This window comes from Macaca fascicularis, chromosome 3 (genome assembly GCF_037993035.2).
Source record: "Macaca fascicularis isolate 582-1 chromosome 3, T2T-MFA8v1.1".
In the NCBI taxonomy this organism is placed as follows: Eukaryota; Metazoa; Chordata; class Mammalia; order Primates; family Cercopithecidae; genus Macaca; species Macaca fascicularis.
In genome coordinates this window covers 190,235,868-190,261,610 of record NC_088377.1, presented here as the reverse complement: position 1 = coordinate 190,261,610, position 25,743 = coordinate 190,235,868, and the positions used below count along the sequence as shown (strand labels likewise).

Below are 25,743 nucleotides of genomic sequence, written 5' to 3'. Positions count from 1 at the left end.
AACACCCCAAAGGCTCTTTAAGGTCTAGAGAGCTCTACCTCCCCTGAGGGGGCTGACCAGGTATCCCCGGGGCCGAGGGATGAAAGGCCACCGGGACTCAGTTCCCTAGAACAGGGCTGGGCACTGTTGTCACCTGGACCAAGCCCATGGGCCTGTCCTCTCTTAGTTGTTCTTTCACAGCGATGGCCCCGCTGGCCCTCCCCTTTCTGGCTCACTCCTCTCTGGCCCTCCCAGGCAGCCCTCAGGAACCTCTCTAGGCCCAAGACTTGGGGTTGGCCTGGCCAGGGCAGAGGAGCAAGCACACCAGAGCGGGTCATCTTTCCAGAACACACTTCAAGCACAATGGCTTTTTAATATCTAAAACCTCAAGTCTGAGTTCCTCTGCTGACCTCAAGGCACCTGCTCTTTCCACTTGCCCCACTGCTCCTCCCTGTGCCAGCCCCTTCTGGTCTCATCAGGGCCTTTCCCTCTGGGTTCGAAGAGATTAGGGTCCATCTTGCCTTATTTGTTAAATGCTCTTCTCTCCTTCTTTCTGGCTTTGCAAACCGTACCTATCTTACAAAGCCCAGTTCTAGACCCCTCCTTGTAAAGCAGACTTTCTTTTCGAGAGGAGCTTTGCAAGTTCACAGCAAAATCGAGCAGCAAGTACCTTCCTCAGGTGCTTAAACACTGATCATCCTGTCCAACATGCCTCCTTACCGAACATATGATCTTCATTTGTTTAAACTGGGACATTAAAAAAACATAAAAGGCTGGGCGTGGTGGCTCGCGCCTGTATTCCCAGCACTTTGGGAGGCTGAGGCAGGCAGATCACCTGAGGTCAGAAGTTCGAGACTAGCCTGGCTAACATGGTGAAACCCCGTCTCCACTAAAAATACAAAAATTAGCTGGATGTGGTGACAGGCACCCGTAATCCCAGCTACTCGGGAGGCTGAGGCAGGAGAATCGCTTGAACCTGGGAGGCAGAGGTTGCAGGGAGCCGAGATCACACCATTGCACTCCAGCCTGGGTGACAAGAATGAAACTCCGTCTAGAAAAAACCTCAGAAAACATAAAAGAATTAACTGAGAAGAATGAAATCCACACAATGAGATAAGTTGCATGGCAAGTTTTACTGAATACATGTTTTACTTAGACATACCAGATATTATAAATAATATCTTAAATGACTGTGTGTTTCAGGTGTAAATTCTAGAGTCTCATCACTGGGAGCACACAGCAGACAATGGTCATGAAAACATCTCCATCCAGGTCCTCTGGGGATCGTCCTCTCCCTTTAGAGCCTGGTGGCTTGTCACTCTGTGGTCCTCTCCTGGGCGCCACACCAGTGCACAAATGCTGCACAGATTCCTGCGGGTGCACATGGAACTTGGGCTCACGATCAAAGAGAATTCTCAGCCTGTCTGCCAGTGTTCAAAGTTCAGACTTCAGACTACCAAGTTTTCATCAACTGTTATTTCCATAACTCCCGCTATTTCTCTTTTTTTCTTGCAAGAAGAGATTTCACAATCTACACAAATTTAGAGGTGTGACTCTTCAATTCTGCAAAATTCTTAACTACTGCCAGTTCTGGAAATCCTTGTGGCCTCAGCAGAATTCTGGAGCTTTCTTACTTCATGCCCACGTACCTACATGTGGACTACAAGGACTTCTGTTATCTCAGGCTGATTTACCTTTTCCCTAGATCATCAATAGCACAGTTTAAAACACTGTCTCAGCCTGGCATGGTGGCTCATGCCTGTAATCCCAGCACTTCGAGAGGCCAAGGTGGGTGGATCGCTTGAGCCCAGGAGTTTAAGACCAGCCTGGGCAACATGGCAAAACACCAAAATATAAAAATTAGCCAGTCTCATAACCTGGTCTCAAAATAAATAAATAGATAAAAATTTTAAAAAGTATTTTAAAAAATCACTATCTCTACCAGTTCCCACCAGTTCCCAACAAAATCAATTTCACCTACTTCATCTTCCTGTTTATTAATGCTCAACCTATTTGATTTGCTTAGAACTGTACCATTTTCCATGCAAGTTTTCATTTATGTCAAAGATTTAAAGTGATACAGGCAACAATAATTTTAGAGAAATCTCATTGCTTTATTACTACTAACAGTATTTAAAATTTTTAGGCTCAAGTTTAAAAATCCTTACTATTGATGGATTACTTTTTAAGTTAGCAGTTCCTTTAGAGATACTGTGAGTTGAGGCACCGATTTCATGGAACTTTATGTGCTGAGTGGTTATACGGGCTCATGTAGGACTGAAGCCATAGCTTCCTGTAGAGACCCCGTCTGCAAGTACAATGCCAGCTCCGAAATGGCATTTGCATGAACAATTTCCATACAGGATTCCCTTTAGTGAGCTCTTATTTTGTTAAAGTTGCCTTATGTTCTCTTAATAACATTAGTTATCATTAATATAACGGAGAAGGTGCTTTCAGAGCATCTTGGTAAGGGGTATTTTCTTTTATCCTAACATAAACCACTTTGGCAAAAAAGCATGGGAACAGATCAGTTTCATGCTGGATATTCAGAGAATATGAAACATCCAGGCATGCAAGAATGCAACAATCCGGCTGGGCGCGGTGGCTCATGCCTGTAATCCCAGCACTTTGGGAGGCCGAGGTAGGCAGATCATGAGGTCAGGAGATCGAGACCATCCTGGCTAACACGGTGAAACCCCGTCTCTACTAAAAATACAAAAAAATAGCCGGGCGTGGTGGCGGGCACCTGTAGTCCCAGCTACTTGGGAGACTGAGGCAGGAAAATGGCATGAACCTGGGAGGTGGAGCTTGCAGTAAGTCAAGATCGCACCACTGCACGCCATCCTGGGTGACAGAGCAAGACTCCGTCTCAAAAAAAAAGAATGTGACAATCCCTCCAAGTCTTCATTTTCATGGAAGTTTCAGAGCATCTCATGGGTTTCCTTAAACTTGCGGGTGCTAAGACCCTTCAGAGCTTACATTTAGGTATGAACTTGTCACTCTTCTCCCAGGCTTGTAAGAGAGAGTTAGCAGAGCTAGGTAATTGGAAGACAAGGTGCTGACAACTGGATCTGAGGACAAGCCCATTCTGGTGCCTGGCCTGATTCTAACTGATCTCTGGGCATCTGTGGGGCCCGGAGAAAGAAAATGCCACAGGGCACCGGATTTGGTGGGAGCTGACACAGGAGCAATAAATTCCATTCCCCTGTTCATGTTTTGGTGTGGGATTGGCTTCTGGAAAAAACATACAAACAAACAAACAAACAAAGTGGGTTAAAAGGTGGAAAGATGGTGATTAATAAGCTACTAATTTGTTCTCACATTTATTCTGAGGCTACTAAGTAGCTGTCAGACACATGAAATAGCCTAAAGATTATAGACAAAGGTATTTTGGAAATTTTGGCAACATTTGCTTTTAGAATTAGTTGGTTCCAAAATTTTAAAACACATCATTTTAATTTTTATTAGCTTTATTGAGCTATCATTCACGTGTAATACACTAATTCAAGGTTTACAGTGGTTTTCAGTATATTCAAGGAAATGTGCACCCATCACCACCGTCAGTTTTAGAACTTTGTCATCATCCCCTAGAGAAATCCTGTACCCACTAGCGGTCACTCCCCATTTCTCCCTAAGTTTCCCCAGGCAACCACTAATCTACGTTCTACCTCTATGGATTTGCCAATCTGGACATTTCATATAAATAGAATCATACATGTAGTATTTTGTGACTGAATTCTTTCACTCAGCATGATGTTTTCAAGGTCCGACTATGTTGTAGCATGAATCAGAACCTCATTCCTTTTAATTGCCCAGTAATAGTTCATCATATGGGTAGACCACGAATTATTTATCTATTCATCATTTGGTGGACATTTGGGTTGTTTCCATTTTTTGAGTAATATGAATAATGCTGCTATGAATATATTTGTGTACAGAGCTTTCGTGTGGACACCTATTTGCACTTTCTTGAGTATATACCTAGAAGTAGAATTGCTGGGTCATTATGTTAAGTGAAATCCATCAGGTGCAGAAAGATAAGTATCACATGTTCCCCTTATACATGGTAGCTAAAAAGAAAATTTGAGCCCCTGGAAATAGAGAGTAGAACACTGAGTCTTAGGGCCTGGGAAGAGTGGTGAGGAGGAGACTATGGGGAGAGGTTGGTTATGGATACGAAATGACAGCTAGATAGGAGAAATGAATTCTGGTGTTCTGCAGCACCGTAGGGTGAAGACGGTTAACTGTAATTTATTGTATATTCTCAACAAACTAGAAGAGAGGGTTTTGAATGTTTATGGCACAAAGAAATGATAAATATTTTAGGCGATAATATGCTGATTACCATGATTTGATCATTATACATTGTATACATGTACGGAAATACCATTCTGTATCACATAAATATTATGTGCCAACTAAAAGTAAAAGGGAAAATATCTAGTAACTGTTTAATATTTTGAGGAAGTGTCAAAGTGACTGGCACCATCCTGTATTTCCACTGGCAATGGATGAGTGTGTCAATTTCTCCACATCCTCGCCAGCCAGCACTTGTTATTATTTGCCTTTTTAGTTATAGCCATCCTAGTGGGGATGAAGTGGTTTTAATTCTGGCTTTGATTTGCGTATGTCAAATGGCTAATGCTGTTGTGTATCTCTTCATGTACACACTGGCTATTTGTAATCTTTTCTGGAGACATATCTATTCATATTCTTTGCCCATTAAAAACATTGTGTTATTTATTGAGTTGTAAGAATTCTATATTTTGGATGTAAGTCCCTTATCAGATATGATTTGCAAATATTTTCTCCCATTCTGCAGGTTGCTTTACACTTTCTCGATGATATATTTTGTAGCATAAAAGATTTTAATTTTGATGAAGTCCAATTTTTCTATTTTTTCTTTTGTCTTTTGTATAGTTCCAACATTTTGAAAGAAATATCTAGCTCTTCAAGGTAGAGATGAAAGAGTTTCAACTTATAGATCTGATGGGAAGTTCATTATTAATGCCACACTTAGAAGATGAGGAAATAAGATACTTAGAAGCAAGAAATAAGAGAACAGCAATGGAAATTTTAAAAAAAAATTACTGGCTAACTTCAGTTGACTACAAAGATCTCTGTCAGTCATGGTCCAGGCCGGAAGCAGGTGGAATATTCAGACGGGCTGACTGGGGAGAACTTAATCAAGGGCCTTTTCTATAGAGGCATTGATAGTGCAAGGAAACCAGGCATTACGATGAAGCCCCTAGGGCTGGCAATGCTTCAAGGTTGCTATCCCAGTGTGGTGAACAGGGAGGGAGCAGGTACTGAAAGCTAGTGAAGTGGGAGAGTTCCCTGTTTCCCCCTGCAGCACATGGAACAAGGGTGTGGCTCACCTGCTTGGTTGCCCTACAGCTCAAACCCCTAGGGGAGCATGTAGACTGGCAGGTGCAGAGGATGGGATGAATGCTTTGGGCTCTTGGCCCCATAGCAGTGTCTAGGTGTGGGTGTCTGCAACTCCCAGGCGGGCACGTGTAACCCAAACTCTTTCGGATTTGCCATCTGCAGATGGCTTGTGTGCCAATCAGCTCAATGGACCCTCTGCCTTATTGCAAGAGCAGAGGGCCAGTGTGACAGCCTCTGTATCCTGAGCTCTGGCTCAGTGTCTCAGAAGAATCGGATCACACATGGGCTCCAATGATGAGTGCAAGTTTTTATTGAGTAGTGGAGGCGATGCTCAGCGAGATGGATGGGGAGCCAGAAGGTGGAGGGGTGAGGGAAATAATCTTTCCCTGGAGTTGGGCTGCCCAGCAGCTGGACCCTTCTCTAACCACGCCGGCCGACCTTCCCTCGGCATCCAGACGTCCCCCTTTTTTTCCTCTGCTGCATCGTTCTGCTGTCACTGGTCTGCTGGTCTCGACATTCAGCTGCTTGTGTGCATACCCATTAAGGTCTCGGGTTTATATGGGTACAGGATCGGGGGCTTGGTTGGCCCGAGTGGTCTTGGAAAATGCAACATTCGGGCATGAAAACAGGAGTGCCTGTTCTCACTTAGGTGTGTGGCACAGGCTTGAGGGTGGAGCCCTCACCAGGGACCTGGCCCTTCTCTACCCAGCACTTCCCTGCCCAACTCCCATGTTACTAGTTATAGGGAAGGGCTGTTTGGAGAAAGCCATGGATTTTGCTAGAGGAATATGGCTACTGCCCACCTATAGTCTGGCAAGGAGGACGCTGGAGGAATCATACCTCCAACTCTCTTTCTTCTCACTCTGTCATCTCCTGCCCATGCCATCTTAGCCGAACCCAACTCACACCAGGAAAAAGGTGGCCTAGTTGATACAGTCCACAAGGCCAGCCTCTGGGGCCACAGAACAAGGTGGAGAAGAATGAGGGGTGGATTGTGGAGCAGAAGGAGAACATCCAGTGAAGCCACTAGGTGGTGAGTCAGACACCTTGTCCTTTTGGTGGGGGAGCAATTTACACTGAAGATAATTCCCTCATCGTGTTTTTTAACTAGCCCCGCCCCATTGCTGTCCCTTTACCCAGAAATACTTGTCCCTCATACTACGTAAAATGTGATCTCTCACAAGGCTCGGCTCAGAAGCCACCTTCTTCTTGCTGCCATTCCTCAAAATTTGCTCAGAAGCGATCTCCCTCCTCGGAAGTTGTATTAGTCAGGGTTCCCCAGAGCAACAGAACTAATAGGATATATATATAATGTTACATGAAGCGGAGTTTATTAAGTAATAACTCACATGCTCACAAAGCTCCACAATAGGCTGTCTGGAAGCTGAGGAGCAAGGAGAGCCAGTCGGAGTCCCAAAACTGAAGAACTCGGAGTCTGATGTTCAAGGGCAGGAAGCATCGAGCACGGGAGAAAGATGTAGGCTGGGAGGCTAGGCCAGTCTAGTCTTTTCACGTTTTTCTGCCTGCTCTATATTCGAGCTGTGCTGGCAGCTGATTAGATTGTGCCCACTCAGATTAAGGATGGGTCTGCCTTCCCCAGGCCACGGACTCAAAAGTTACTCTCCTTTGGCAACACCCTCACAGACACACCCAGGATCAATACTTTGCATCCTTCAATCCGATCACGTTGACAGACTTAACCATCACAGAAGTCTTCCTTGTGGATCAAACTTCCCACAAAGTGATTCTACCTTTTATTGTTATTTACAGATACCCCATATGACTCTCACTGTGCAATAAAGTCCAGACGGAACCATTTTTATTTATCTTTGTACCTCTTGAAGAACCTGCACAGTTTCCTGATGTTACACAGTGCCTCAGCTCAGATTGATGAAAGAATGGATTTGGGATCAGGCATTATTGAGTCTTCTTGGAATCTGCTAGTTGGAAGGGTCCTCAGATGTACTTCCAGTTTTAACTTAGCTATTTCAAGTTCCTACTCAGCAAAGCCTCTCCCTCCAGGTGGGGGACACTGTTGGTAGCCCACTCAGCATTTCTCCTTCTTCCTCGAACACAGCCCTGACTTTTTTCCAGCCTCCACCCTCCACTGAGTGGCCAAGTGTCAGAGGGAAAGCTTATCCTAGGCTGAAATAATTTCAGGATAATATGTTCCCTTTTGTCAAAAATTGGTTTAGAAATGGAAATGTGACCAAGTTGTGGCTGCAGAGCCTTGAGGAGAGATTTGCTTGTGATTTCCAAGGAAGTCCTTCCTCCCTCCTTAGAGAAAGTGCAGTTGTTATTGGCAGCCACTTGACACCTAGGAGGAGAGCCAATTTCCAGATGAAGATGTCAAATATAGATTGTGGGCTGGGATTTGAAAATCTAGGATGTTGCTAACATCGTTGAGGGCAACCTAAAGTCTGCTTTATCTCTGAAATTCTCTTTTTATGAAAAAGTATATTTCCTTTTTGGAAAGACCTTTGAGTTGGGGTTTCTGTTACTCCGTATCTGAAAGGAGGCCCATACACCCTGCCATTGTTTTCCTCTTCAACTCTGCTGATGTAGAAGCCAATATATAATTGAAGAGTTCTATGAATGTTTAGACTAGCTCTGTGCCCAGGAATGTAAGAATGGTTTGTAACAGAGACCCTGTCAAGCCTGAAACATTATATCTCATTTTACTAGCAGCTAGTACTCTGGGGAATGGGAGTTAGTACTGTATTTATTCCAGAATCTTGTTGATGTGCTGCCTCTTGTCCCTTACATTGGGCCTGATTTTTTTTCTCAGAATAGTGTCTGTAAAATGTGAAAGGTATTTTCTATTCCACACACATGAAAACCCCTTTGCTTCCTCAAGATAAGAATGGGCCTTTAGCTCTGATCCCAGGGTTGATCAGCAACAATATTTGCCAAAACAAAGCCATGTTCCCCAAAGAGGCCTTTCCACCCAGCACTCTTAGCAGGACCTGACGCTTCACACTAGGGAGGCAATAGGGCTGTTTATACAGCAAATGGACAAGCCACATTCACAGTGAGATTTGTTTGGCCTTTCCTTGCAATTTGTTTATTTCCTGAGATGGAGTCTTGCCCTGTCACCCAGGCTGGAGCGTGGAGGTGCGATCGTGGCTCACTGCAACGTCCACCTCCCAGGTGTTCAAGCGATTCTCCTTCCTCAGCCTCCCCGAGTAGCTAGGACTACAGGGACGCACCACCACGCCTGGCTAATTATTGTATTTTTAGTAGAGACGGGATTTCTCCATGTTGGCCAGGCTGGTCTCGAACTCCTGACCTCAGGTATCTGCCTGCCTTGGCCTCCGAAAATGCTGGAATTACAGGCATGAGCCACTGAGCCACTGCAATTTAGATGGGAAGTCAAGCCAGCTCTTAAGTAAAGTCCATGCTGAGTGATTACTGGAGTCACTTCGGCAGGCAAGGGGAGTGGGCTTATTATTATTATTATTATTATTATTTTGAGATGGAGTCTCACTGTGTCGCCTGGGCTGGAGTGCAGTGGCGTGATCTCAGCTCACTGCAACCTCCGTCTCCCAGGTTCAAGCGATTCTCCTGCCTCAGCTTCCCGAGTAGCTGGGACCACAGGCGCGCACCACTATGCCCAGCTAATATTTTTGTATTTTTAGTGGAGACAAGGTTTCACCATGTTGGCCAGGATGGTCTTGATATCTTGACCTCGTGATCTGCTCACCTCGGCCTCCCAGTAGTGCTGGGATTACAGGCGTGAGCCACCGCCACAGCCCGGGGCTCATTATTGGCAGAATTTCTGGTGACCTAATTAGCGATTTCCAAGTATTTGTCTTTCTGGGTAGAAAGATCTCATTTTCCTCCATCTATTTCTTTAAGCAGGAATGGACAAAGCCTTGTAATTGGCGTTTGAGAGGGAGTGAGGTAATACGCTGGAAGTAAAGGCAGGGATTGAAGGCCATTTTATTGTGCGCCCGTGGCTGAAAAATTGAAAAAAATTCAATTAGGAAAGGGAGAAAACTAGGAGTTTGGAGCCAGGAAAGAAGGAAGAAAAATGTATTAAGAGGAAGGAAGAATATAGGAATACGAAAGAGAGTTAAGTGTCAGGCTCACCTGGGTACGATTAAAGAAACATATTTAACATTAAAGAAACATATTTAAACCCGTTACCACAAATAAACATATTTGTGGTTACAGACAAAAATACATTTATTGGTGGTTCCTAACTGAAAATATCCTGCAGGACTTTTTTTCAAGGTTGGTCAAAAAAACTCAAAGAAAAAGATTTTTCGAGTCATGTTTTTCTAAAGGCTGTGGTCTTCTGATCAATCAGATAAGAAGCATTTATTGCCTAAAATCAAGTAGGAAGGATCTGTTCTTTTTCTGAAGTCCTGTAGTTGCATAAAACTGACCTCCTACCCAATTCTTCCTTGTCTCTTTTTAATCAATAAATCTACATTCTAGATTGAAATTGACCATTGCTTCCAGACATGTGTGGGAGTCCAGAATATGCCACTCCAAAAGAAGGAGGATTGTTGAACTGAAGACAATTAAGAAGAAACAGATGCAGAAAAGCTCGCTGCCCTCCATTTGCTTAAATGCAGGACAGAGATTTACAAAGATAAAAGGCATCCTGCCCCTGTCTCTTACCAGGGAGAACAAAGGTTAACCACTGAAGACAGTTTTAGACCATTATCTGCCAGGAGTTGGAGCCAGAGGAATCTACCTGGACATGCATTACCAACTCGCCTTTATCTGCCAGTTACTTGCTTCTCTCCCGAGAAGCCCCCTCTAGAGACCCAAACTCCTTTTCCTTTGTCCTGTCGCTTCTCTAAAAATCACTATTCTTTGTTGAAGATGCTATACAAGCTGGAATTCAAAGCTACTTCTTTGAGAACTACTCCTTCCCTGGTGTCTGCCATGTAGATGTGAAATATACATGTAAATAAACTTGTTTTTCTCTTGTTAATCTTTTTTTTTTTCTTTCTTTCTTTTAATGGGGTCTATTCCAACTAAGAACCTTATGAAGTGGCCAGACACAGTGGCTCACGCCTGTCATCCCAGCACTTTGGGAGGCCAAGGCAGATGGATCACCTGAGGTCAGGAGTTCGAGACCAGCCCGGCCAACATGACGATATCCCGTCTCTACTAAAAATATAAAAATTAGCTGGCATGGTGGTGGGTGCCTGTAATCCCAGCTCCTTGGGAGGCTGAGGCAGGAGAATCACTTGAACCTGGGAGGTGGAGTTTGCAGTGAGGCAGTGAGCTGAGATCATGCCACCACACTCCAGCCTGGGCAACGGAGCAAGACTCCGTTTTTTTTGTTGTTGTTGTTTGTGTTGTTTGTTTTTTTTGTTTGTTTTTTAAAAAGACCTATGAGGATTGAGGAAACAATTATTTTTCTTCCCCTACACATGATTTTGTGCCTGCTGCATAATTTTTTTTGTTTGTAATATCAATGTTTCTCAAAGTGGTCTGTGGGCTACCAACTTCAGAATCACCTGGGATGCTTGTTAAAAAGTGTATGTTGTAGGCTCCACACCAGCTGCAATGGTCCAGCATCTCCAGAGATGAGGTTTTTTTTTTTTTTTTTTTTTTTGAGACGGAGTCTTGCTGTGTCACCCGGGGCTGGAGTGCAGTGGCCGGATTTCAGCTCACTGCAAGCTCCGCCTCCCAGGTTTACGCCATTCTCCTGCCTCAGCCTCCCGTGTAGCTGGGACTACAGGCGCCTGCCACCTCGCCCAGCTAGTTTTTTGTATTTTTAGTAGAGATGGGGTTTCACCGTGTTAGCCAGGATGGTCTCGATCTCCTGACCTCGTGATCCGCCCGTCTCGGCCTCCCAAAGTGCTGGGATTACAGGCTTGAGCCACTGCGCCCGGCCGAGATGAGGTATTTTTAACAGTATCCCAGATTTTATTAAATTCTAATGTTGAGAAACAGTGGTCTAGATTTTAAGACAAGATCCATGTCATTTATTTTTGTTCCCTTCTGATGCCTAGCACATAGAAGGTACTTGATAAATATTTTTTGGAGAGATGAATCTAAGAAAAGTGAAACTGTCTAAAAACTTGCCTCTGAATTTCTTTACTGTCCTGTCCCTATCTATCTGCAGAGTGAGCCTTACCTGTCTGTTCAAATCCTCTGCATGTTGGGATCTGTGGTGGTGACAGTGGGTGCAGCAATGTGAAAGGCATTAGCAGTGTGTCTTGCCCAGATGATTCCTGCAGGAGGAACATGGCTGGGCTTCCATCTGTTTAAGCCTCATTCTCAGGCCATTCTGTTCATCCTATAAACTACCCAGGATCATTTCAAGAAATTACTTTTCTATTAGTTCACCAGTGTAGTCAGGATCTGGTCAAGAGACAGTATACACACACAAGTTATTTGAACAGTAAGAACTTCATATAAAAAGTGTTAACTAGGTAAAAATGTGTTCATTATAAAGTTATAACAGGATAAAAAGAGAACTCTAAGGTCTCATAGAGGTAGCAACTGCAGCTTCCACTCCCAGGGTTAAAGAAACAATAAGAAAAGGGAACAAGTAGGAACTTAGAGGAGGGGCACCTGGAGCTCCAACTCAGACCTTCAAGCGGGGAGCTCTGCACTGGTTCTGGTGAATATGAGATGGGCCATATGAGGTCAGGTCTGCAAGTGCTAGAAAAACTGCAAACTGCAAACTACATTCAAATGCTTCTGCAGAAAGGAAGTGCTGCTGCCAGGGTGAAGAAGCATTGCTAGGGTGATACAGTGAACAGACAGGAGGAAACTCATCCTCTCCTTCTCCTCCAGCCTTGCAGTCTCCCTTTTGCTCCCTTTATTGCCAAAGGCCAACCTGGGTCCAGCTGGCAAAGCAAAACTCAGTTGTAGCTGCCCCGACATCACAAAGCTGAGCATAGAAGGGAGGAGTTGGAGCTGAGACATCCATGGCTTAATGATGGGCACAGCCAGGTAGCTCACTATTGCTCACTGTCTTGGATGCTTTTATTCCACTATTCTCCTCTGAACACCTTGTAATTTGGTCTTAATTCCTGAGATGATTTTGTCTTTTCTTTCGCTTTCTTTTCTGATCTAAATAAATTGTTTTACATCTCCTTTTTGTCTGTTTCTATTAGGAGTTTTTGTTTGTTTGTTTGTTTGTTTGTTTTTGAGACAGGGTCTCACTTTGTCAGCCAGGCTGGAGCACAGTGGTGCCATCTTGGCTCACTGCAGCCTTGACTTCCTGGGTTCAAGCAATTCTCCTGCCTCAGCCCCAACAAGTAGCTGTGACTACACGTGTGTGCCACCATGCCTGGCTAATTTTTGTATTTTTAGTAGAAATGGGGTTTCAACTTGTTGGCCAGGCTGGTCTTGAACTCCTGACCTCAGGTGATCCACCCAACTTGGCCTCCCAAAGAGCTGAGAGTATAGGCGTGAGCCACCATGCTCAGCCTCTATTAGGAGGTTTTTAATTCATGTTTTTTTTTTTTGTATGTGTGTATATACATTGCTGCTAGTTTAATTATATTTAATTCATGTTGAAGCATGTGCTATATAGTTTTTCTCTGCCTTATTTTGGAAATATTTTTATTAGTGGAAAAATTTGGATTCTTCCTGTTTTCTTCTTGTAGTAACTTCCTATGGTGGTTGCCTGCCTTCTTCTGTTCATTTTACAGTGTCTTGGAATTATTTTTAAAATTTCAATAGGTTTTTGGGGAACAGGCAGTGTTGGTTACATGAATAAGTTCTTAAGTGGTGATTTCTGATATTTTGGTGCACCCATCACCTGAGCAGGGTACACTGTACCCAATGTGTAGTCTTATATTCCTCACCCCCCTCCCACCCTTTCCCCTGAGTCCCCAAAGTCCATTGTATCATTATGCCTTTGCACCCTCATAGTTTAGCTCCCACTTATAAGTGAGAACATATGCTGTTTGGTTTTTCCATTCCTGAGTTACTTCACTTAGAATAATGATCCTTAGGCCGGGCGTGGTGGCTCATGCCTATAATCCCAGCACTGTGGGAGGCCGAGGTGGGCGGATCACTTGAGGTCAGGAGTTGGAGACCAGCCTGGCCAACATGGTGAAACCCATCTCTACTAAAAATACAAAAATTAGCTGGGTGTGCTGGCAGGCGCCTATAATTCCAGTTACTTGGGAGGCTGAGGCAGGAGAATTGCTTTGAACCTGGGAGGCGGATGTTGCAGTGAGCTGAGATTGCTCCCACTCCAGTCTGGGCAACAGAGCGAGACTCAATCTCAAAAAAAGAAGAAGAAGAAAAAGAATAATGGTCCCTAATTCCATCCAGGTTGTTGTGAATGTCATTATTTCATTCCTTTTTATGGCTGAGTAGTATTCCATGGGATACATATATCACAATTTCTTTATCAAATCATTGATGGGCATTGGGTTTGGTTCCATATTTATGCAACTGGGAATTGTGCTGTTATAAACGTGTGTGTGCAAGTATCTTTTTTACATACTGACTTCTTTTCTTCTGCCAATAACTACCATCAAATGGTAGTTCTGTAAAGTGTCTTGAATTTTTCTTGATCAGCCATTAGCACCTGTGTCTATGGAGTGAGTGAGGGATTTGAATGACTGATGAGGTTTCTTAGTTTAAGAATGCTCTCTCCCATTGGTACAGTGAAGTACAGGTTCTTTAACAAATGACTTATTTTCTGGTGCCTGGGAAGGTCAGTGTATTTCCAGTTTTATGACTTCTTTGTTTCTGTGGGATCCATAATTTCCACTGCTTGACTTTCTCTTTTCACTCCAACAGATGCCTCCTCTTCCAAATTCTCACTCAGAAGTGGTGCCTTCCTAATGCTGCCTCCTGAATCCTGCACACTCTCCAGTACCTTTCTTCCTTTTGATTCTTTTTTTTTTTTTTTTTTTTTGAGATAGAGTCTCACTCTGTTGTCCAGGCTGGAGTACAGTGGCATGATCTCAGCTCATTGCAGCCTCTGCCTCCCAGGTTCAAGCAATTTTTGGCCAATCTTTGTATTTTTAGTGGGGATGGGGTTTCACCATGTTGGCCAGGCTGGTCTCGAACTCCTGGCCTCCCAAAGTGCTGGGATTACAGGCATAAGCCACTGAGCCTGGCCTCCTTTTGATTCTTTAGTAGCCAGATCAGCCTGATCTCAGAGCTCTTCTGAAACTTCCCCCATCCTGAGCAAGACCCTTTCATTCTGGGTGTGATGTTTTATCTGTGTTCTGCCACCACTAGGAACCTGACTTCCCTCTTCTCATTTCTGTGTGTTCTCATCTGACTCTGCTTCAGTGTGGGCTCTGGGGTTGGGTCTGCTGGTGTTGTATTTATTTCCTCTCTTGCACGTAAATTGACATTTGTAGCGTTCTCTTTGTGATGATGTCGACATGCCTTTTTGGATAGTTTCATTTGCTTTTCTTGTTGATCTTTATGCCTTTTGGAGAATAAATGGAGAATTTCGGACTTAAGAAGTAGCCATTATCCTATAGGAATCTAGAAAGGATGACTCTATTTTAAAAATATATTACTTTTCTAACTGTGGCTGGTAGATAGACATGTAATTGAGTTCACATACTTATTTTGTATCCAACAGCCTTGATAAATGTTAAAATTAATACAACAGTTTATCTTTAGATTATTTTGGGAATTTTTAGGCAGACAATTACATCATCAGTGAATAAAGGCAGTTTTGTTTTTTCTTTTCCAGTTCCTAAAACTCTTGTTTCTTTTTCTTGCCTTACTGCCCTGACCAGGATTTTTGGTACAATTGTGAATAGAAATGTTGATAGCAGGAATCCTTGACTTTTATTTTTTATTTTTTGAGATGAAGTTTTATTCTGTTGCCTAGACTGAAGTGCAGTGGCATGATCTTGGCTCACTGTAACCTCTACCTCCTGGGTTCAAGCAGTTCTCATGTTTCAGCCTCCCGAGTAGCTGGGATTACAGAGATGCACCACCACGCCTGGCTAGTTTTTGTATTTTTAGTAGAGATGGGGCTTCACTATGTTGGCTAGGCTGGTCTCAAACTCCTGACATCAAGTGATCCACCCGTGTTGGCCTCCCAGAGTGGCTAGGTTTACAGGTCTGAGCCACCGCGACCCACCCTTAACTTATTATTATCAATCTTAGAGATAATGCCTTCAACATTTTAGGATTAAATATAATGGTTGCTGTAGATGCCCTTTATCTTATTTTCACATTTTAAAAGAAGAATTTAATGGCGAATGAATACTGAATTTTATGAAGCTTTTTCTCTAAAAACTGAGAAAAATCATATAATTTTAATCTCAGTCAGATAAACTGACAAAGAGAGATTCATACAGATTTTCCAATGCTAAACCACTCTAGCATTCTAGAGATAAACTCAATTTGGGCCGGGTGCTGTGACTCATGTCTGTAATCCCAGTGCTTTGGCGGGCTGAGGCAGGAGGATCGCTTGAGGCCAGGAGTTTGAGACCAGATTTGGGTAACATAGTGAGACCCTGTCTCTACAAAAAATAAAAAAATCAGCTGAGCATGGGAGTGTGTGCCTGGAGTCGCAGCTACTCAGGAGACTGAGGTGGGAGGATTACTTGAGCCCAGGAGTTCGAGATGATAGTGAGCTATGATTGCAACACTGCACTCTAGCCTGGGCAATAGAGCAAGGCCCTGTTTCTAAAACAAAACAAAACAAAAACCCCACAAAAACAAACAAACAAAAAATATGTTCTCTAACCATGTTGCAATAAAATTAAAAACTAATAACAAATAACAAGTGGGTTGTTTAAAAAGGCCCATCTGAGGTGGCTCATGCCTGTAATCCCAGCACTTTGGGAGGCCGAGGCAGGCGGATTGCTTGAGACCAGGAGTTCGAGACCAGCATGAGAAACATGGTGAGACCCTGTCTCTACAAAAAATACAAAAATTTAGACGGGTGTGGTGGTGCATGCCTGAAGTCTCAGCTACTTGGGAGGCTGAGGTGGGAGTATGGCTTGAGCCCGGGAGGTGGAGGCTGCAGTGAGCCGAGATTGTGCCACTGCACTTCAGCCTGGGCAACAGAGTGAGACTCTGTCTCAAAAAAAATTTAAAAAAAATGTAAAAAGCTCACCTATTTGGAAAATAAATAACATGCTACTAAAGAATCATAAATTTTAAAAGGATTTAAAAATCATAAAAATACAAAATATGTAGAACTAAGCAATAATGAAAACACTTTCTTTTAAAATTGGTGGGAAGCCACCAAAATAGTATTTAGCGAAAAACTGTTCACTCAAAATAAATTAGGCAACAAGAAAGGTTAAATCAAATGAACTCAAAGAATGATCTTAAAGAAGTCAATAAAATGGAGAAAGCAGAAATATAAAGATGAATCAAGCCAAAACCTGGTCCTTTGAAAGATTAATAAGATAGAACCCTGGCAAAACAGATCAAGAAAACACACACAAAAAGATGAATATAGGCAAAATAAAAAATTGAAATGGGGAAATGAATATAGGTGCTTAACAGATTTTTATCTTAACGAGTACCGAGAACAACAAAACACTGAGAACTTGAAAACCTCATTGACAGTAATAAATTCCCAGTATTGCCCTTATATCCTGGCAAGAGGGGCCCCTGCTCTGGGCTTAATTTATTTCATTTCATTTTTTATTTTTGTTTTTTGAGACTGAGTTTTGCTCTGTCGCCCAGGCTGCAGTACAATAGCATGATCTCGGCTCACTGCAACCTCTGCCTCCGTGGTTCAAGTGATTCTCCTGCCTCAGCCTCCCAAGTAGCTGCGATTACAGGCACCTGCCACCATGGCTAGCAAATTTTTTGTATTTTTAGTAGAGATAGGGTTTCACCATGTTGGCCAGGCTGGTCTCGAACTCCTGATCTCAAGTGATCTGCCCACCTTGGCCTCCCAAATTGCTGGGATTACAGGCGTGAGCCACTGCGCCCAGCTCTGGGTCTATTTTAGAGGTTCAGTTCTGACCCTCCTCTGATTCTACCCATCCCCAAATGGCCAAAGGTATCCAGAGACAAGAGGATGTGCCCACCGGAGCCTGTAATCCTACCACAAAACTGCGGGGCAGGGGCTGTGAAGTCCTCTAAGCAGCTCTGAGTTCATTTCCAGGGATCGAGGAGGCTCTTTCCCACACGCAGCCTGTCCTCCCAAAGTGGCCGAGGGGTGACTGTTTATGGGAGTGTAGACGGAGTTTGGACGCGTAAGCTGCGTGTCTATAGACACACACAGGAGGTCCCTGAGGTGCAGGGCAGAGCTGGAGATGGGAAGAAAGTAGTCGTGCTGCAGGTCAAGGGCCAGCTCTCCACAGCCACCCACATTCCAGGGTGGACTTTAAGAAATCTGAGAATTCTAGGCTGAGGGCGGTGGCTCACATCTGTAATCCCAGCACTGTGGGAGGCCAAGGCGGGTGGATCACGAGGTCAGGAATTCAAGACCAGCCTGACCAACACGGCAAAACCCTGTCTCTACTAAAAATACAAAAATTAGCAGTGTGTGGTGGTGCACACCTGTAATTCTAGCTACTTGAGAGGCTAGAAGCAGGAGAATTGCTTGAACCCGAGAGGTGGAGGTTGCAGTGGGCCGAGACTGAGCCACTGCACTCCAACCTGGGCGATAGAGCAAGACTCTGTCTCAAAAAAAAAAAAAAAAAAAAATTCTAAATTTGGCTTCCCAGCAATTTGGGAGGCCAAGGTGGGCAGATCACTTGAGATCAGGAGTTCAAGACCAGCCTGGCCAACATGGTGAGAATTCTAAATTTGAACCTGGCCTTCCAGGTTGTCATAAAAGCATTTTTGTCAAGGTAGGAAGATAGAAGATATTTAACAGTTTATTCACCTGATTTCAAACTTTTTAATATTTAGACATATTGCTCAGGGGTTTCATTTGTGTTCTTGTCTCAGGTCCTATAATGTTTGAGGTAGACCCGTTTAAGATTTCAGATTTATAGGAATTAACACTATGATATTAGGTAGTACGCTGTGGGAGCAGTTTGCCACAATTTAGAAAGTAGATCATTCTGCACTGGCTCAATAATTTCATTCCTGGCCGGGGGCGGTGGCTCACACCTGTAATCCCAGCACTTTGGGAGGCCTAGGTGGGTGGATCACTTGAGGTCAGGAGTTCGACACCAGCCTGGCCAATACAGTGAAACCCATCTCTACTAAAAATACAAAAATTAGCCGGGCATGGTGGTGGGCGCCTGTAATCCCAGCTAATTGGGAGGCTGAGGCAGGAGAATCACTTGAACCTCGGAGACAGAGGCTGCAGTGAGCCAAGATCATGCCATTGCACTCCAGCTTGGGCAACAAGAGCAAGACTCTGTCTCAAAAAAAAAAAAAAAAATTAAAATTAAATTAATAAATAATTTCATTCCTGGATATATTCTCTCTCTTTCTATATATATATATATGAATATATATATATATAATGCACCTATATCTCTATAATAAGTGAACCTATATTTTCTCTCTCTCTCTGTGTATACATATATATATCTGTGTGTGTGTATATATGTATGTGTGTGTGTATATATATATACACATACAGAGAGAGAGAGAAAAAATAGGCTCACTTATTTGCAGAGTGCCAGTTCTGCTATAAGAAGGAAGAACTTGCACCAGAATGTTGTAAATTAACTTTATTATGCAACACAACATCAAGTTTAGCTGATGTTTGTTTCATAGTAAGATTTTCTTGATTAAGGAAACAGGGCATTGATTTACTAGAAACAAACAGTTCTCAGACCATATTTTGAGTAGCACTGTCCCAGAGAAAGTTTTGCTTAAGTGCCAGAGTTGTCATGTACCAGGATGTTTCTGTTAGTATTGTTTATAATCTAATTGTTGGCAATTGTGGCAACAATCTGGGAGCAACCTAAGTGTCCATCAACAAAGGAACAGAAAACCAGACTGTGGGATGTTTATAGAATGGCACACAAACCAGCAACGAAATTGAGGGAACTGAACATTTCAATACGGATGCGTTTCATAAGCCTCATATAAAGGGTGGGGGCAGGAGAGGAGGAAGGCAGATTGCAAAATAATCCGTGTACAATACGAAGCTGAAAACACGCAAAAATCCACTGTGTTGTTTAAGAATACATGTATAAGTAGAGTATAAGAAATGCAAGGGAAGGGAATGGCCCACAATGAATTCAGAATAATGGTTACTTTTTGGGAAGGGAGATTGGGAAGGATGAGGCTAGTATGCCGGATAGTAGCATGAAGATCTTGTTATGTTATTTGATGACTTTTGTCTAAAAAATATTTTTGGGCCGGGTGCAGTGGCTCACACCTGTAATCCCAGCACTTTGGGAGGCCAAGGCAGGCAGATGATGAGGTCAGGAGATCAAGACCATCCTGTCTAATGTGGTGAAACCCTGTCTCTACTAAAAATACAAAAAATTAGCCAGGCATGGTGGCGGGTGCCTATAGTTCCAGCTATTCGGGAGGCTGAGGCAGGAGAATGGTGTGAGCCTGGGAGGCGGAGCTTGCAGTGAGCCGAGATCGCGCCACTGAACTCCAGCCTGGGCGACACAGCGAGACTCCACCTCAAAAAAAAAAAAAAAAAAAAAAAAGATCAGTGGTTGCCAAGGAGTAGAGTCGGGGAGGAAGTGAGTGGGAAAGGAGGGAGGGAGGAACAGATGGAACACAGAGGATTTTTAGGGCAGTTGACATGGTTTGGTTGTGTCCCCACCCAAATCTCAAATTGAATTGTACTCCCATAATCCCCAAGTGTTGTGGGAGGAACCCGGTGGGAGATAATTGAATCATGGGGTCAGTTTCCCCATACTGTTCTCATGCTAGTGAGTAAGTCTCACGAGATCTGAGGGTTTTATCAGGGGTTTCTGCTTTTGCATCTTTCTCATTCTCTATTTGCCTGCTGCCATCCATATAAGATGTGACTTGCTCCTCCTTGCCTTCTGCCATGATTATGAGGCTTCCCTAGCCATGTGGAACTGTAAGTCCAATTAAACTTCTTTCTTTTGTAAATTGCCCAGTCTCGGGTATCAGCAGTGTGAGAACAGACTAATACAGCAGTGAATGAGACTGTAATGGTAGATGCATAACCTTATGTATTTGTCCAAACCCACTGTAATCTAAACTACAGACTTCGGGTGATAATACGTCAACGTCGGTTCATCAGTTGTAAAAAATCTACTACTCTGGTGGGGGAGGTTGATAGGGAGGGAGGTTGTGCATGTCTGAGGGCAAAAGGTATCAGAAATCTCTATTTTCTGCTCAGTTTTACTGTGAACCTAAAATAGCTCTAAAAATATAAAGTTTATTATATAAAAATATATTTTTAAGTCCACGTTTCTGTGAAGACAGTTCTTTTTTTAAACTCAAACTCTGCATCAACTGCAGAATAGAGATTATAACTGGAATGTTTAATGTTAACCTAAAATCTATTTGAAAAAAATTTTAATTGCACACAACCTGTTGTAATTTTGTAGTTACTCACTTTCTTGCCAGTATTCTCAGTAATCTGTGATCATGATTAAACATCGGTTAATGTGATAAATTTAATGGTTATGACCTGGGTAAGCCACAGCATCCTCTCGTAAAATGAAGTCCAATCAGCTTTAAGGTCAAGGTAAAGTAGGAATAGCTTAGGTTAAAAGAAGCAAGCCGGCCAGGCACAGTGGCTCATGTCTGTAATCCCAGCACTTTGGGAGGCCAAGGCAGGAGGATTGCCCAAGCCCAGGAGTTTGAGACCAGCCTGGGGAACACAGCAAGACCCTGTCTCTAAATATATAATATATATATATATCATATATATAAAATAATACATACATATATATACAATTAGCTGGGCTAACTATATATATAATTATATATATATAAAATAATACATATATATATAAAATAATACATACATATATATAAAATAATACATACATATATATACAATTAGCTGGGCTTGGTGGTGTGCAGCTGCAGTCTCAGCTACTCAGGAGGCTGAAGCAGGAGGATCGATCGCTTGAACCCAGGAGGTCAAGGTGCAGTGAGACGTGAATGTGCCACTGCACCCCAGCCTGTCTCAAAAAATACAAAACAAACACACAAACAAACAAAAGAAAACCTGACCTGGTGAATATTCAGAAACTCTTAAGTGAAAAGCTGGTGCTCACTGTTAGGTGGTCAGGACTTTCTGCTTCTTAAGAGTCCCTAATGATTCCCAGGGCCAAGCATGCTCAGATGGGGGCGCTGTCTTGTGGCTCACTGTTATCTCATGTAAGCAGGAGTGGCTGGGAGTGCAGGCTGCGGGCTGCGCTTGCTGCTGGGTTCCTGAACCATAACATTAACACAGACATTGTCCTTCTTTTGAATAGAAGACAAATGATCCACAGTGGCACCATGCCAAACCTCACTCTGTAAGGATATATTGGACTGAAATATATTGAATATATTCCCAAATTCAAATATATTGAATTTCATCCTATTTTCCCTAAACCATTTGGTTTCACATTTCCCTAAACCATTTGGTCGGATTATATCTCCCTACAAACTGTCACCCTCCTTCTGCCAAGCAAATGAAATGATAACTGTTCTGCATTTTACTTGGATGTCATCTCAGTACCCTTACTGGTAAGTTGGTATCATCTTTCCTCTTACTTCTTGCATTAGGCTGTTCTTTGCATTGCTGTAAATACCCAAGGCTGGGTAATTTATAAAGAAAAGAGGTTGGCCGGGCGTGGTGGGTCACGCCTGTAATCCCAGCGCTTTGGGAAGCCGAGGTGGGCAGATTACGAGGTCAGGAGATTGAGACCATCCTGGCTAACATGGTGAAACCCCGTCTCTACTAAAAAATACAAAAAATTAGCCTAGCGTGGTGGCGGGCACCTGTAGTCCCAGCTACTTGAGAGGCTGAGGCAGGAGAATGGCATGAACCCAGGAGGCGGAGCTTGCAGCGAGCTGAATCGTGCCACTGCACTCCAGCCTGGGCGACAGAGCGAGACTCCGTCTCAAAAAAAAAAAAAAGAAAAGAAAAGAAAAGAAAAAAAGAGGTTTAATTGACTCATGGATCTGCAGGCTGTGCAGGAAGCATGGCTCTGCCTGGCTTCTGGGGAGGCCTCAAGGAGCTTTCACTCATGGCGGAAGGCAAAGTAGGAGCACGCACATCAAACAGCAAGAGTGAGAGCAAGAAAGCAAGAGAAGATGCCGCACACTTCAACAACCCGATCTCGTGAGAACTCACTCACTATCGCAAGGACAGCTCCAAGGGGATGGCGCTAAACCATTCACGACCAGTCCACCCCCATGATCCAATCACCTCTCATCAGGCCCCCTCTCCAACACTGGGGATCACATTCCAACATGACACTGAGCAGGGCAAATATTCAACCCTGTCACTTCTTTTCCAGCAGGCATCTCTCTGGGCTCTGACCCTCTCCTGTCAATCCCAGCTGGGAGTCTCTGTTTTTATAATCCCCTCTAAACAGGCTCTTTCCCCCAACCCTGGTTTCATGCTCAGCCTTTCCTAAATGCATTAAACACCTAGTCAGAGGAAAAGCATTTTAACTTCAAATGAACATTTAAAATAAAAAACAACTTTAAAGCAAGTTTTTATGAAGGCAATATAGATTCTCTAAAGAAATTCAGGCTGGTTGTGGTGGCTCACGCCTGTAATCCCAGCACTTTGGGAGGCCAAGGCAAGCAGATCATTTGAGGTCAGGAGTTCGAGATCAGCCTGGCCAACATGGTGAAACCCTGACTCTACTAAAAAGACAAAAAATTAGCCGCGAGTGGTGGCAGGTGCCTGTAATTCCCGCTACTTGGGAGGTTAAGGCAGGAGAATCACTTGAATCCGGGAGGCGGAGGTTGCAGTGAGCCAAGATGAGCCATTGCACTCCAGCCTAAGTAACAAGAGTGAGATTCCATCTCAAAATAAATAAATAAATAATAAAAATAAAGAAATTCAGAACGTTCTGAGCTCTGGAAAAATAATATGTAACTCATAGTGCCATCCATAGACAACCACTTTGAGACTTTGCTGTATCTTCCAGTGTTCTTTAAATCATATCAGTCAGGCATGTTGGCTCATGCCTGTAATCCCAGGCCTTTGGGAGGTGAGGTGGGCAGATCACTTGAGGTCAGGAGTTTAAGACCAGCCTGGTAAACATGATGAAACCCTGTCTCTACTAAAAATACACAAATTACCAGGGCATGGTGGTGGGTGCCTGTAATCCCAGCTACCTGGGAGGGTGAGGCAGGAGAATCATTAGAACTCAGGAGGTGGAGGTTGTAGTGAGCTGAGATCATGCCATTGCGCTTCAGCCTGGGTTACAAGAGCAAAACTCCATCTCAAAAAAAAAAAAAAAAAAAAAAAAAGATTTAAATCATATCTACCCGGCCAGGCACAGTGGCTCCCACATGAAATCCAGCACTTTGGGAGGTCGAGGCGGGCAGGTCACCTGAGATCAGGAGTTTGAGACCAGCGTGGCCAACATGGTGAAACTCTGTCTCTACTAAAAATACAAAAATTAGCTTGGCATGGTGGCGTGCATCTGTAATCCCAGCTACTTGGGAGGCTGAGACAGGAGAATCACTTGAACCCAGTTGGCAGAGGTTGCAGTGAGCCAAGATCACACCACTGTACTCCAGCCTGGGCGACAGAGCTGGACTCCATCTCAAAAAAAAAAAAAAAAATCCTATCTACCCTATATGCTCCACTCATCCACTTGTGGTGTCCTTTAAAAGGAAGGTTTAGGCAGTGATAATCTTTTCTCACCTTCTTTTAAGCACATATACGTCATTGATTATCATTTATATTCATCATTCAGAGACTAATTGTATTGGTTCACATCAAAGTACTCCTGGCTGAGGAGGTATTTTCTTCTTTTTACTCTTCTAATGCTAAATGGGCTTTCCCTGACATGGGCTGTCTGCAGCTGACCTTAGCAGCAGGCAGACACGACCCCTTTGCTGACCCTGCAGTTCATGCAGCTGTTCTCAGGGAAAGGTCACGAAATCCTCTCTGCCCTCGAGTGACCAGCCAGAAGATACTCTGAGCCTGTGGCATGTGTCAGTTTGGGGCACTGTACCACAAAGAGGGTGTGGGCAAATGGGAAGAAGCCAGGAACTGCAACATGGGAGAAAACAAATTAGGGCTGGAGAACTAGGTGGGGACACCTGTGGCTGGTCCCCATCAAACTGAACACCCAAAGCTGGAGATAAATACAAAGTGGGAGCTCATACTTTAACCAAAAATGCCTGCCTAGCGGGAGGCAGGGGCTTGGGTGTCAGGAGGTGTCAAAGATCAAAGACAGGCAAAGCGTTAAAGATCCAGGTCTTGCTGGGCATGGTGGTACTTCAGGAGGCTGAAGTGGGAGGATCGTTTGAGGACAGGAGTTCGAGACCAGCCTGGGCAACATGACAAGACCCCATTGCTACAAAAAATAAAAAAAATTAGCCAAACGTGATGGCACATGGCTGTAGTCCTAGCCACTCGGGAGGCTGCTCTGGGAGGATCACTTGAAGCCAGGAGGTTTATGCTGCCGCAAGCTATGATATTACACTGCACTCCAGCCTGGGGGACAGAGCAAGATACTATCTCTAAAACAACAACAGCAACAACAACAACAACAACAACAAATCCTGGTCTTTAAAGCGAGAGAAGAAGCAAGAATCTAGGCAAGGAGAAGGGAACAGGTGCAAAGCTTATGCCAAACGGCGACCAAGATAGAGGCTTCCTGTGGACCCATCTCCAGGGCAAGACATAGTCTGAGAACAAGCCTATTCCTTCTACCACACTGTGTGAAAATATACAGTTTTTACGTTGCAATTTTTCAAGTCAACATGACTCAGGCTAAACACAAGAATACTCAATGGAGTGTTTTGTGCGGATTCTTTTCCCTAAGAAGATTCCAGGCCTCCTTTGGGGCAGTGAATTAATCGCTGTCTCTCTCTTTACTTAAATGTCCTTAAGCCCGGTTCCGTAACACATACTAGAGAGTCAAATACATTCGTGGATTGAGTGAATGAATTCTCAAGAGACCCTGACTAAAAGAGCAGTTGATTCATCTTAGAATCATTAACTTACCTTATGTCTTCCCGTGGCATATGACAAGTTAAATTGACCTGGACCACCCCTAAAGTGGACCCAAACAGTGACTGCCCTCCCACTCAGGTGAAGGTCACTCCGGCGTCTTGCCCCACTGGGCAGAAGGGCTTCGCATTCACATTCGGGGCCTGGAAGTCCCCAGGGACACTCTTCAAGGCTGAGGCTTTGAACTTCCACTTGCATTTTGGCAAAGGTAATTACCTTTTCCTGGATGCTGTCAAGGAGAGCGACACTTCACCACCAATATCTAAGATCAAGTCGCATGGATCCCCAGGGTCAGTAGGAGGATTCAGACATGGGCTGGGTGCCTCTCTCCTGACCACTGGATTGGTATCACCACAAGTAAGGTCACAGCTAAGTAGAAAATGCCTGAGGCAAAG

General features: G+C 43.8%; 2 protein-coding genes across 9 annotated transcripts in view; one reads left to right on the top strand and one right to left on the bottom strand.

The window, feature by feature from the left end:
• LOC141409950 (uncharacterized) overlaps window positions 1-10,315 on the top strand; it is a 102,286-nt gene extending 91,971 nt beyond the window's left edge. For 5 of the 8 annotated variants that reach the window (XM_074036243.1, XM_074036238.1, XM_074036241.1 and 2 more), the window contains one exon: window positions 9,811-10,315. Coding sequence is in view for 1 of the 8 variants with exons in the window: in XM_074036244.1 (XP_073892345.1) it covers window positions 9,811-9,885 (75 nt within the window). In the remaining 7 variants the exon portion in view is untranslated. Of the gene's footprint in view, window positions 1-1,182; window positions 1,840-9,810 lie in introns of those variants that run through there. The other 3 variants (XM_074036240.1, XM_074036239.1, XR_012432985.1) reach the window with 2 other exon arrangements.
• On the bottom strand, window positions 1,094-25,643 carry C3H7orf33 (chromosome 3 C7orf33 homolog). The gene is made up of 3 exons (XM_005551085.5): window positions 25,343-25,643; window positions 2,959-3,213; window positions 1,094-1,628 (listed from the first exon to the last, which is right to left on the bottom strand). Exons 1-3 carry the CDS (start codon window positions 25,544-25,546, stop codon window positions 1,554-1,556), a joined length of 534 nt encoding a protein of 177 aa, XP_005551142.3. The 5' UTR covers window positions 25,547-25,643; the 3' UTR covers window positions 1,094-1,553.
• Window positions 25,644-25,743: the final 100 nt, after the last annotated feature.